Source organism: Macaca nemestrina, chromosome 8 (genome assembly GCF_043159975.1).
Source record: "Macaca nemestrina isolate mMacNem1 chromosome 8, mMacNem.hap1, whole genome shotgun sequence".
Classification (NCBI taxonomy): domain Eukaryota; kingdom Metazoa; phylum Chordata; class Mammalia; order Primates; family Cercopithecidae; genus Macaca; species Macaca nemestrina.
Genome location: NC_092132.1, coordinates 129,167,487 through 129,179,526, shown reverse-complemented (window position 1 = coordinate 129,179,526; position 12,040 = coordinate 129,167,487). Strand labels below are relative to the sequence as shown.

At 41.7% G+C, this 12,040-nt stretch overlaps 1 protein-coding gene across 4 annotated transcripts in view; it reads left to right on the top strand.

Moving 5' to 3' along the window:
• LOC105482043 (dedicator of cytokinesis 5) overlaps positions 1-12,040 on the top strand; it is a 232,257-nt gene that overhangs the window by 105,721 nt on the left and 114,496 nt on the right. For 3 of the 4 annotated variants that reach the window (XM_071068478.1, XM_071068477.1, XM_071068476.1), the window contains exons 7-11: positions 1,892-2,027; positions 4,479-4,636; positions 6,114-6,195; positions 7,859-7,988; positions 9,790-9,862. In XM_071068478.1, coding sequence (XP_070924579.1) covers positions 1,892-2,027; positions 4,479-4,636; positions 6,114-6,195; positions 7,859-7,988; positions 9,790-9,862 — 579 coding nt within the window. The remainder of the gene's footprint in view (positions 1-1,891; positions 2,028-4,478; positions 4,637-6,113; positions 6,196-7,858; positions 7,989-9,789; positions 9,863-12,040) is intronic. The other variant, XM_071068479.1, reaches the window with a different exon arrangement.

Genomic DNA, 12,040 nt, shown 5'->3' with positions numbered 1-12,040 from the left:
CTACAACTTCACTCACAGCCAGGTGTTTGTTTCTACCAGTTGCTGCAGTAAGAGCTGTATTAGTCCATTCTCACACTGCTATAAAGAAATACCTGAGACTGGGTAATTTATAAGAAAAGAGGTTTAATTGGCTCATAGTTCTGCTGGCTGCACAGGCAGCATACCAGCTTCTGCCTTTGGGGAGGCCTCAGGAAACTTACAATCATAGCAGAAGGGGAAGCAGGCACATCTTACATGGCCAGAGCAGGAGCAAGAGAGATCAGCCAGATCTCATGAGAACTCTGTCACAAGAACAGCACCAAAGGGATGGTGTGAAACCGTTTATGAAGGATCCACCCCCATGATCCAGTCACCTCCCACCAGGCCCCACTTCTAACACTGGGGCGAATGTGAGATTTGGGTGGGAACATAAATCCAAACCATATCAAGAGCTAACATTTATGCTTAAGCTGAGAGCTTACTGTATGCTACATATTATATTAGGTGCCGTACGTGCATTATCTTATTAAATTCTCACAACAGGGCCAGGTGCAATGGCTTATGCCTATAATCCCAGCACTTTGGGAGGCTGAAGTGGGAGGCTTACTTGAAGCCAGGAGTTCATGACTAACCTGGGTAACATAGCGAGACCCCGTGTCTACAATTTTTTTTTTTTTAATTAGCTAAGCATGGTGATGTAAACCTGTAGTTCCAGCTACTTGGGAGGCTGAGACAGGGATTGCTTGAGGCCAGGAGTTTAAGGCTGTCTCTAAAAAAAATAAAAATAAATAAATAAATTCTCACAACAACCTCGAAGGGTGAGGAATATATACAGATGAAGAAACCAAAGTTTTGCAGAGTTGAGTAAATTCTCCAGGGTCATAATGGTAGCAAGTATTCAAGCCAAGATTCAGATCCTGGTGTAAATGACACCAGAGCCCATGCTCTGAGTATGAGATAGCAGCAAGCCAGCACTTACTTCACTCATCTCCTTTATGACCATCTTGAATTAAGGAAATCAAGGCAAGCCCTCCAATAATTGTTCATTGGTCCTTCATAGCAATGTAATAGACAGTGAGACCACGCCCACTTGGTCTGTTTCTTTACTCATATCATGGAAATAATAACAATTACCTCCACCCTACCTCATGGCGTTATGATCAGTCAATGTATGCGAAGTGTATATAGGAGGTGTGTATGTATGTATGTATGTATTTATTGTTTCAGACAGGGTCTTGCTTTCTCACACAGGCTAGAGTGCAGTGGTGCAATGTTGGCTCATTGCAGCCTCAACTTCCTGGGCTCAAGCAATCCTCACACCTCAGCCCCCCAAGTAGTTGGGACTACAGGCATGTGCCACTACAGCTGGTTAATTTTTGTATTTTTAGCAGAGATAGGGTTTCAACATGTTGCCCAGGCTGGTCTTGACCTCCTGGTCTCAAGTAATCCACCTGCCTCGGCCTCCCAAAGTTCTAGGATTACAGGATTACAGGCGCCTCCACGGTGCCTGGCCAAAGGAGGTGTTTATTAAACACAGGTTGAATCTTAATTTTGTATGCTATATTTTCTTCATTTCATAGTTCCTCTTCATAATAACAGAAGATTACAGGCAAGAAGCGTTGGCCAGAGGAATTTAGTCAGAATCAGTGCCAATTTTACTTTTCTCTTGAGGATCTATGGACCATATTTGCATATCCTTCTATGACTTTGGCTCACGTCATCTTGTGAGTTTTGTAACAGTGTTGAAAGGTGGCAGAAGCTGAAATGAGAAAAGTCAGTGAACTGTGCTTCCGTTGGCTTGTCCAGCATCTCCCTTTCTAACTATGGATCCTCTGGGCTCCTTGATGAGGACTCCTCAGTAAAAAGTCTGCCCCTGGTGAGGAGAACCAGCTGACTACTCCTTTCTCTCCAGAATGCTGGGGTTAGATCTGGTGGTGCGAGATGATAACGGGAACATCCTAGACCCCGACGAAACCAGCACCGTTGCCCTCTTCAAGGCCCATGAGGTGGCCTCCAAAAGGATTGAGGAGAAGATCCAAGAAGAGAAGGTACAATTCCTCAAATGTGAAATTCTGCCCACTGAGTTTCCATTTTTGCCTTGATTTTTAAAGAAAGAAAGGGAAATCATTGAGAACAAAACTACTTCTGTAGTTTGGTCCCCATTTTAAAAGTGAAACAGCAGAAAGGATGAGGCAGGTACATATATATATATGTTCTGATATGGAAAGATCACAAAGATACGTATTAAGTGAAAAGATCAGGATCCATAACGGTATATATAAAAATGCTATTATTTGTGTTTCAAAAAACTGTATGTAAATCTATGCTTGCATATACATAGACTAACTCTGAAATAATAGACAAGAAATAATTATTAATGGATGTCCTCTGGGAAGGAAAACTGGGTGGGAGGGAGACTTTTTTAATGTGTAATCTCTTGCATTCATTGCATATATTGCAATTATAAATAAATAGTATTTATTTATTTCTTTTTATTTATTTATTTATTTATTTTTGAGGTAGAATTTCACTCTTGTTGCCCAGGCTGGAGTGCAGTGGCACGATCTCGGCTCACCACAACCTCCGCCTCCTGGGTTCAAATGATTCTCCTGCCTCAGCCTCCCGAGAAGCTGGGACTACAGGCGCCCACCACCATGCCCAGCTAATCTTTGTATTTTTTTTTTTTTATGGAGTCTTGCTCTGTCACCCAGGCTGGAGTGCAGTGGCCAGATCTTGGCTCACTGCAACCTCTGCCTCCCGGGTTCAAGCTATTCTCCTGCATCAGCCTTCCGAGTAACTGGGATTACAGGCACCCACCACCACGCCCACGCTCAGCTAATTTTTGTATTTTTTAGTAGAGACAGGGTTTCACCGTGTTGGCCAGGCTAGTCTCAAACTCCTGACCTTGTGATCCACCCGCCTCCGCCTCCCAAAGTGCTGGGATTACAGGTGTGAGCCACCGAGCCCGGCCAATTTTTGTATTTTTAGTAGAGACGGGGTTTCACCATGTTGGTCAGGCCAGTCTCAAACTCCTGACCTCAGGTGATCCATCCTCCTCGACCTCCCAAAGTGCTTGGATTACAGGCATGATCCACTGCACCTAGGCTAAAATAAATAATATTTTAAAATAAAGTGTTTGAAAGGCTTTGAAAGTAATAATTGGACATTAAAGAAAAATTAGAATCAGTGCATGGTGGCTCATGCCTGTAATCCTAGCCCTTTGGGAGGTCAAGGTGGGTGGATCATTTGAGGCCAGGAGTCAAGACCAACTGGGCAACAGAGCAACATAGTGAGACCCCATATCTACAAAAATTTTTTTTTAAAATTAGCTGGGCATAGTAGTGCATGACTGTAGTCCCAGCTACCCAGGAAGCTGAGGCAGGAGGATCACTTGAGGCTGGGAATTTGAGGCTATAATGAACTATGATCATACCACTGCACTCCAGCCTGGGCAACAAAGCAAGACCCTGCCTCTTGAAAAAGAAAAACAAGTTCGGAAGGCTGAGGCAGGAGAATGGTGTGAACCCGGGAGGCAGAGCTTGCAGTGAGCCAAGATCACGCCACTGCACTCCAGCCTGGGTGACAGAGTGAGACTCCGTCTCAAAAAAAAAAAAAAAAGTTATTCATATTTTGATTTCTCAGACCCAAACATATTGAAATTTTGCTATATATTTTTCTTCCAGTCTTTCTGTTCTGATTTGTGTCAGTTTTCTTTGGTTTGTTGGTTTGTAGTGTTTACTTCTTTAGCGTGGTCATGATAATACTTGTGTTGTGAATCCAGTGGCAAGCCATGTCTGAAGGTAAAGCCTTTTCAGTGGAATATTTTGTTTTTAATGAGTTATTTATCTATCCAGGATAATGGATCATGATGTTCATGTTTTTGAGCTTCATTCAGAAGCTACTGTGTAAGACAAGCACTTCTTGGAGCTACCAAAACCCTGGAATTATCCCTTTTAGACAGCAATTTTTTTAAATGTCTTGGGTTCAAGGTCCTGAACAGGATAGTCTTGATCACTGAAATTATAATGATTATATTTTGCTCACTGCATTTGTCTGCTTACATACACTTTTTCTTAGCAAATGCATTTCCTCTTGGATGTTATCTGACGGTGTTTTGTTTTTTTATTTATTGATTAATCAACTGATTGATTGAGACAGGGTTTCACTTGGTTGCCCAGGCTGGAGTTCAGTGACTCCATCCTAGCTCACTCACTGCAGCCTCTTCTGTTCCCACGTGGCCGGGACTACAGGCACAGCTAATTTTTAAAAAAAAATTTTTTAGGGACAGAGACTTGCTGTGTTGCCCAGGCTGGTCTCAAACTCCTCTAGTAGCACTGGGATTACAGGAATGAGCCACTGTGCCCAGGCTATCTGCCATTTGCAGGCTAATATATATATATATATATATATATATATATATATATATATATATATATATTTTGCCAACATTTCCCATTTGCCAAAATCAAAATGTTTTTCTCTGTTCCATCTTTGTTCAGTCAATCCTGCAGAATCTTGACTCGCGGGGCCAGTCCATCTTCAGTACCATCCACACCTATGGCCTCTATGTGAACTTCAAGAACTTTGTCTGCAACATCGGGGAAGATGCAGAGTTGTTTATGGCCCTCTATGACCCAGACCAGTCCACTTTTATCAGGTAGCAGAGACCCAGATCCCCTGCTGCTGACCTAGCAAAGATACCCAGCCTTCCCCGACCCCTACCCGGGCAACTCTTTGCCAGATTTGAGAAGAGAAAATAGGGAAGCAGGGAAGATTTCTAAGCAGTAGAATGTAAAATCATATGGGCTGTGAAGCCTTCATATGTCACTACTGGAACAACGTGGCCAGTTTGTATACTCCCTGGGATTTAGAGATCACATAAAACTCATTAGGACTTGGAGATGGGAACAAAGAATTCAAGATGCTGCATGGGAAGGTGAGGGAGGGATAAATAGGCAGAGCACAGAGGATTTTTAGAGCAACAACACTATTCTGTGTGATGCTATGGTGGTGGATGCATGCCATTATGAATTTGTGTAAATGCACAGGACGTTCGATACGAAGAGGGAACCCTTATGTAAACTGTGGACTTTGGGTAAATGATGTGTCAATGTAGCTTCATCAGTTTTAACTAATGTTACTACTCTGGTCGGGAGAATGTTGATAGCAAAGGAAGTTGTGTCTGAGGGGAGAGAATATGTTATGGGACTCTGTTTTCAGCTCAACTTTGCTGCAAAGCCAAAACTGCTTTAAGAAAATAATGTCTATTAAAAAAAAACCTTTTTTTAAGACTCTAAGAAGTGCAGTGGGCATTGTTCAGCTCTACAGTGGCACTACTGTTTATCAGCTAAGAAAATGGAGAATTTATTTTTGAGAAGATAGTTAAAAGTAATTGCTTACAATTGTTTCTTTAAAATATATATATATATTTTAATGTCATAATGTGAATTACAGGGGATAGATTTGGAATGACTGTTATAAAATTAAATTCTTTTTTTATTTTTTATTTTTTGAGACAGAGTTTAGCTCTTGTCTTCCAGGCTGGAGTGCAATGGCACGATCTCAGCTCATTGCAACCTCCGCCTCCCAGGTCCAAGTGATTCTCCAGCCTCAGCCTCCCAAGTAGCTGGGATTACAGGCACCTGCCACCATGCCCCGCGAATTTTTGTATTTTTAGTAGAGACGGGGTTTCACCATATTGGCCAGCCTGGTCTCGAACTCCTGACCTCAGGCGATCCACCCGCTTTGGCCTCCCAAAGTGCTGGGAATACAGGCATGAGCCACTGTGCCCCACCTAAAATTAAATTATTAATTCAGCAAAGCTGAAACTTCTATTCAAAGATTTTGAGATGGAAGGACAACCCGGACTACAGCATCCCATAAGCTGTACCGTGTGTGTGCCCATCAGGAGCAGTGGGTGTCCTGTATCTGTGCGGGGCATGCCTTGCAGAGCCACAGCAGGGACGCTTCTCTAATGCCAGGACACCCGGTGGTGGCCATCTGTGTGGTCCCAGTTCCCAACTCAGCTCTTTTCACACTGGCCTGTTGAATTTCACTGAGCATTTCTGGTCCTTCCTCCTTCCCTTGTAAGTCTGTTAGCCTCTCATTAAGAGTAATTTGTTTTCCTTTGCCAGTGAGAACTATCTAATTCGTTGGGGCAGTAACGGGATGCCTAAGGAAATAGAGAAGCTCAATAACCTCCAAGCAGTGTTTACTGTAAGTCCTCCCTTCTGTTTAATCATTCTCTTTGTTTATGATATGAACATATTCACATAATGAATATGTGGGAAACATACAAAATGAAAAGGTTAAAGGAAAAATCATCAATCCCCCAGCAGGAATAACCCACCCATTTATTCAACATGTACTTCAATGCCAGGCACTGATTTAGACACTTGAGATATATCCATGAAAAATCAGGGGGAAAAAGCAGTTTTTGTCCTGATGGATAAGACAGATAATAAACGATAATCAATCCAGGCACAGGGACCCAGGCCTGTAATTCCAGCACTTTGGGAGGCTGAGGTGGGAGGATCATGTGAGCTCAGGAGTTTGAGACCAGTCTGTGCAACATGGTAAAACCCTGTCACTACTAAAGAATTTGAAAAAGGAAAAATGACCTCAAAGTAGAAGAGGAGTGATGCTGCCAATTCGGATATGCCAAAGAGAAGCGTGCTTCCTTTAAGTGAAAAGGTAAAACTTTATAAGTATGTATGTATAGGAAAAAGCAGTACATATAGAGTTCGGTACTGTCTTTGGTTTCAAGTATCCACTGGGGGTCTCGGAGCATATTCATCACAGACAAGGGGGGACTACTCTGTCAATGCACCACAGTACATGTAACTAGTCACCTGGAGTCTTTATTTTTCCATTAACAGAAGCCTTGCAGACCTAGAGTAGAAATGCAGGGTGGACGTTATCATTGATGGATATCTTGGAGACCCGAGTTAACTAAATTACAGAGGCTGGATTTGGAATGATTATGTTAAAAGTGATTCTTGCTTTGGTAAAGAGAGCTTGGGCAGCTGTTTCATATAACCAATTTGAGATGTGATTAATTTTTTTTCTGAAGTTGAATTGAATGAGAGATATCAGCTCATTCCTGGGTTTACTCACCCATCCTTAAGAATACAAATAATGGCTGGGCGTGGTGGCTCATGTCTGTAATCCCAGTACTTTGGGAGGCTGAGGCAGCTGGATGCCTTGAGCCCAGACGTTCAAAGCCAGCTTTGATAACATAGGGAGACCTTATCAAAAAAAAAAAAAAAAACAGACAAGTGTAGAACCCTAGCTACAAGAGAAATAGATATTTCATTGGCACTTCTGTCATGATTCAGTATACACTGATAAGCTCTCAATGGAGACCTCTCATAAATCAGGTGAATAATCCCATAAAGCAATGCCTGTCTTATAGTTGCCTCACGGGCTTGTTTTGAAGAGGAAATGAAATGTCACAGACTTGTGTGGATACCCAGTAAATGTCAATGTTACACGAGTTTTTACTTCATTTGATGCTGAAATGCATCCTGTACTGAGATACATTCAAGAAGGCTATACAGTCGCAATGATGAGGGCCCTGCTTTTTCAATACCCTGCTTAAGCTGATGAACTGGAGACTTCCGACGGACTATGATCTGATTTGTAAATTTGAAGTAGGAACCGGGGAACAAAAAAGCACTTGTTTACAAGCACAAAGTCATGTTCTCTGATGCCATAATAGCTCTTGGATGGAGATGGGGAAGAAGAGAGTCATTCTGGTATTTCAGCATTGAGAAATAAGGTCTGAACAGGATTTTGTTGTAGAGGGTAAAGAGAAAAGAGACACGGGGGACAGAGTGGTCCAGCCCTACCTCCTCTTGCACTTTCTCTGCCCCTTTAGGACCTCAGCAGCATGGACCTCATCCGGCCCCGTGTCAGCCTCGTGTGCCAGATTGTCCGCGTGGGCCACATGGAGCTGAAGGAAGGCAAGAAGCACACCTGTGGACTCCGAAGACCTTTTGGAGTGGCAGGTACAAGAGAGACCCAGAGACAAATGTGAAATAGTGCAGTGCTATGGAAAATAGCATGGCAATTTCTCAAAAAATTAAACATGGAACTAGCAAATGATCCAGCTGCCCTACTTCAGAACAATCAAAAGCAAGGTCTGGAGGAGATATTTGTACATCCATGTTTGTAGCAGTATTATTCACAATATGCAAAAGGTGGAAGTAACCTAGGTGTCCACCAGTGCATAAATGGACAAAGAAACTGTGGTGTGTACGCACAATGGAATATTACTCAAACAGGAAGGGAATTCTGACACATGCTACATACAGCGTAAATGAACCTTGAGGACTTTACACTAAGTAAATAAGCCAGACACAAAAGACAAATATTGTATGATCCCACCTATGTGAGGCACCTAGAGTAGTCAAATTCGTAGAGACAGCATAGAATGGTGAGTGTCAGGGGCTGGAGGGGGAGAATGGGGAGTTAGTGTTTAATGGGTATTGAGTTTCCATTTGGAAAGATGAAAAAGTTCTAGAGATGGAAGGTGATGATGGTTGCACAATAATGTGAATACACTTAATATCACTGAACTGTATACTTTAAAATGGGCAAGATGGTACATTTTATGTTATGTGTGTTTTACCACAATTTTGAAAATAGAGAGAGGGAAGGAAGGAGGAAAGGAGGAAGAAAGGTGGGAAGAAGGCCCAGAGATAGTAAGAGATGGATCACGTTGTCATTGTCAGTATCAGACACGCGGATTTACTGCCTGGCACTGCCCGTTTTCTTTGCATGGGTTCTGTGTCCTCACCTAGCCCACGCTCCTTTCTTTCCCCCTTAGTGCCCAACACTGTGTCTTATACACAGTAGAACCTAAGTTGTGACTATTGGAATCCTCCCTGTCTGGGTCTGCATATTGATTTTAGTGGAATAAAATACTTGCTGGGAAGTGGTTTGCCTGTCTAGGAAATTAACTCTTCGAAGACAATGTTGTGTTTGTTTCTAAATGCTTTCAGAGAGGCTCCTTGGCTTACATCAAACCCCAGAACCTGCCAAAAGGCCCGGCATCTTCCTCTGTAGTTTGTTCAATTGAGGAAATACAGTTTGGGCCTTACATTGACATTTTGGTTACTCATAGATCGAAAACGATCAAGGAAATGTCACAATTCTGCTCCTGGACCTTTGGTTCCAGACTTACCAAAAAGTAACCTGATGTTAAATTTCTCAAGAATTTAGCAACTCGGGCAGGGCACGATGGCTAATCCCTGTAATCCCAGCACTTTGGGAGGCTGAGGCGGGCGGATCACCTGAGGTCGGGAGTTCAAGACCAGCCTGGCCAACATGGTAAAACCCTGTCTATACTGAAAAAAACCAAAAGTTAGCCAGGCATGGTGGCATGCGCTGTAGTAGTCCCAGCTACTTGGGAGGCTGAGGCAGGAGAATTGCTTGAACAGGGGAGGTGGAGGTTGTAATGAGCCAAGATTGCGCCATTGCACTCCAACCTAAGCAAAAGAGCAAGACTTTATCTTTAAAAAAAAAGGAGGAGAATCTAGCAACTCGATCTTGTAGAGTTTTTAAAGTGCGTAGTCTGCAAAATTGATCCAGTAAAACCCAGACCCCTTCCTCAGCACCTCATGAGTCACTGTTTTGCTGGGCTGGTTATACTGGGAATCACCATTGGCAAAGAAATCTAAAAAAAAGTCCCTGCTTGGTACCTTTCTTCCTCCAGTGTTTTATGTTTGCTGATCCTGTCCTTTTCCATAGTAACTTACTGAGGCATGAAGCAATTAGTTTCTTTAATGAAGTTTGTCTTTTTCCTAGTGATGGATATTACTGATATCATACATGGGAAGGTGGATGATGAAGAAAAGCAGCATTTTATTCCCTTTCAGCAGTAAGTACTTTGGCATGTGTCCCAGGTGACTTGAGACCTGGATTAGCCATTCAGTTGTGTGTTAACACAGAAACAGGTGCTAGAAACCATTTTCTCAGAGAAGGAAGGATTCTAAGCTGCAAGATTGTCAGATAGGAGCTGAACAGAAAAGGACTTTGTTCAAAGTCCTTGATGTTGGACTCCCTTTGAAGAGGGTAAACTGAACTTCCCTGATTCTATAGAAAGGACCAAAGGAATAGAATAGGGCAAGTATCCGTCTGCCCTGGAATGCAGAGAGTGGTACCGTCCTTGTGTCACCAGTGCCAAAGTATATGTGCAGTCTATTGCATGAAACAGGCATCATGGAAGACACAGAATCACGTGGGCTAGCATAGGGCTTCTCAGACTACATCATGCATATGAATCAGGGGAGCTTGTTAGGCTGCAGGGGAGTTCTGCCTCTGACAAGCTCCCAGGTGATGCTGGTGTAGCTGGTCTGAGGGCCACACTGTCTGAAGCGAGGGATTAGGAGATGAGAGAGTGAAGGGCTGACCCACCCATGGGCTGGCATTCCTGCATGTCGGGGGAAAGCCATCCTGGGAGTGTGTGAAAGGATCCCTGCAGAGCTTCACTAAGGCCCTCCATATTGAGCTGCAGGAGCTGGAGCCATGGGTAGGCCATTGAGGAGCTGTTGGGAGCAGATTCAAGCCATGTCACTCTGAAGAAGTGCAAGTGTGAACGTCGTGACCTGCTCCAGCACCGGCTCAGACAGTGTAGGCCTAGCGGAGGCCGAGAGCATTGCCGGGACCAACTCCCACCAGGGGCCATCGTGCCAGTCAGAGGGCATCATCTCAGTTCACTTGCGGCTGCCACTGCAGACAAGTAGAACAAACTGAGAATTCCACAAACCAGCCAGAATCATATATTTGAGTTAATATGTCGTTTGTTTACAGATGATATCACAAATTAGTGGAGAAAGATACATGATGCAAAAAAAAATTTTTTTTGGAGAAAGTTGGCCATTTAAGATCCCTAAGTTAGATTGCAGTCTCACAACTTATGCCATTGTAAATTTTAGATGATTAAACATACAACTGTAAGAGCTAGAATCTTAAAATATTAACAGGAAAATAGAAGTTTTATATGGTAGTAATGAGAAGGAGGCCATTTTAAAGATTCAGCCAAAAAAAGAAAAATTGATAGATTTAACCACCCAAAAATTGTAGAGAACTTATACATATAAAAAAATCAATACAATCTTTGCAGTGTGTTTGAGAAAGATGAGTATTTGTAATATATAAAGAATTAATAGAAATTAATAAGGACATGAAGGGAATACACACACACACACAGAGAAATGGCGTTGTACATTTATTGAGGATGAGTGAAATGTAAATTGAAACATCAAGGTTTAGTTTTTATCTTGACCACATTTTAGTGTTTGGGTAGATATAAAGAGACATACATTACTTATAGGAATATAAATTGTTACAATGCATTAAAAGCCTTAAAATTTAGATATTTCGAAAAATGTATTCCATGATTAACAGTGATTATTTCTGTTGATATAACTCTTGGTGATTTTGCCTCTGTTTTTGTTTTCCTGTTGTCTTTTTTTAATATAAAAAATATGTATTATATGTAATAAATAAAATATAAAAATTTTAATCTTTCAATGTTAAGTCCACACCTTTGGACCAGTTTCTAAACATAATAGTGCAAATAGCTCATGCTAAGTAGTACTTGTCTCTTTTATCCAGAGACTGCTAGGAATTATTTTAAAAATATGGCCATTGCACTCCATCCTGGGTGACAGAGTCATACCCTGTCTCAGATAAAATAAAATATAAAGTAAAAATAGATAAAATAATTAAAAAATCAAATGCACTTACCTGGTATGCTACCACCTATATATTGACCTTCCAAGACGAGACAAATATTTTATGTAGCACAGTGCTAAAGTTAATTATGTGATAACTTTCATCTCCATGAATGCTGCTCTTGTTTTGTGTATAATATAAAACACTGTATGCACACACCTATATCAATATGTATTGTATAATATATAAATATGTTTAAGTATATTTAATAAATATATTGAATTTAATATAATGTTAATTTGTTAATTACATTATAGATATGTTAAATACAATCATGCATCACTTCATGGCAAGGATACATTCTGAGAAACATGTCGCT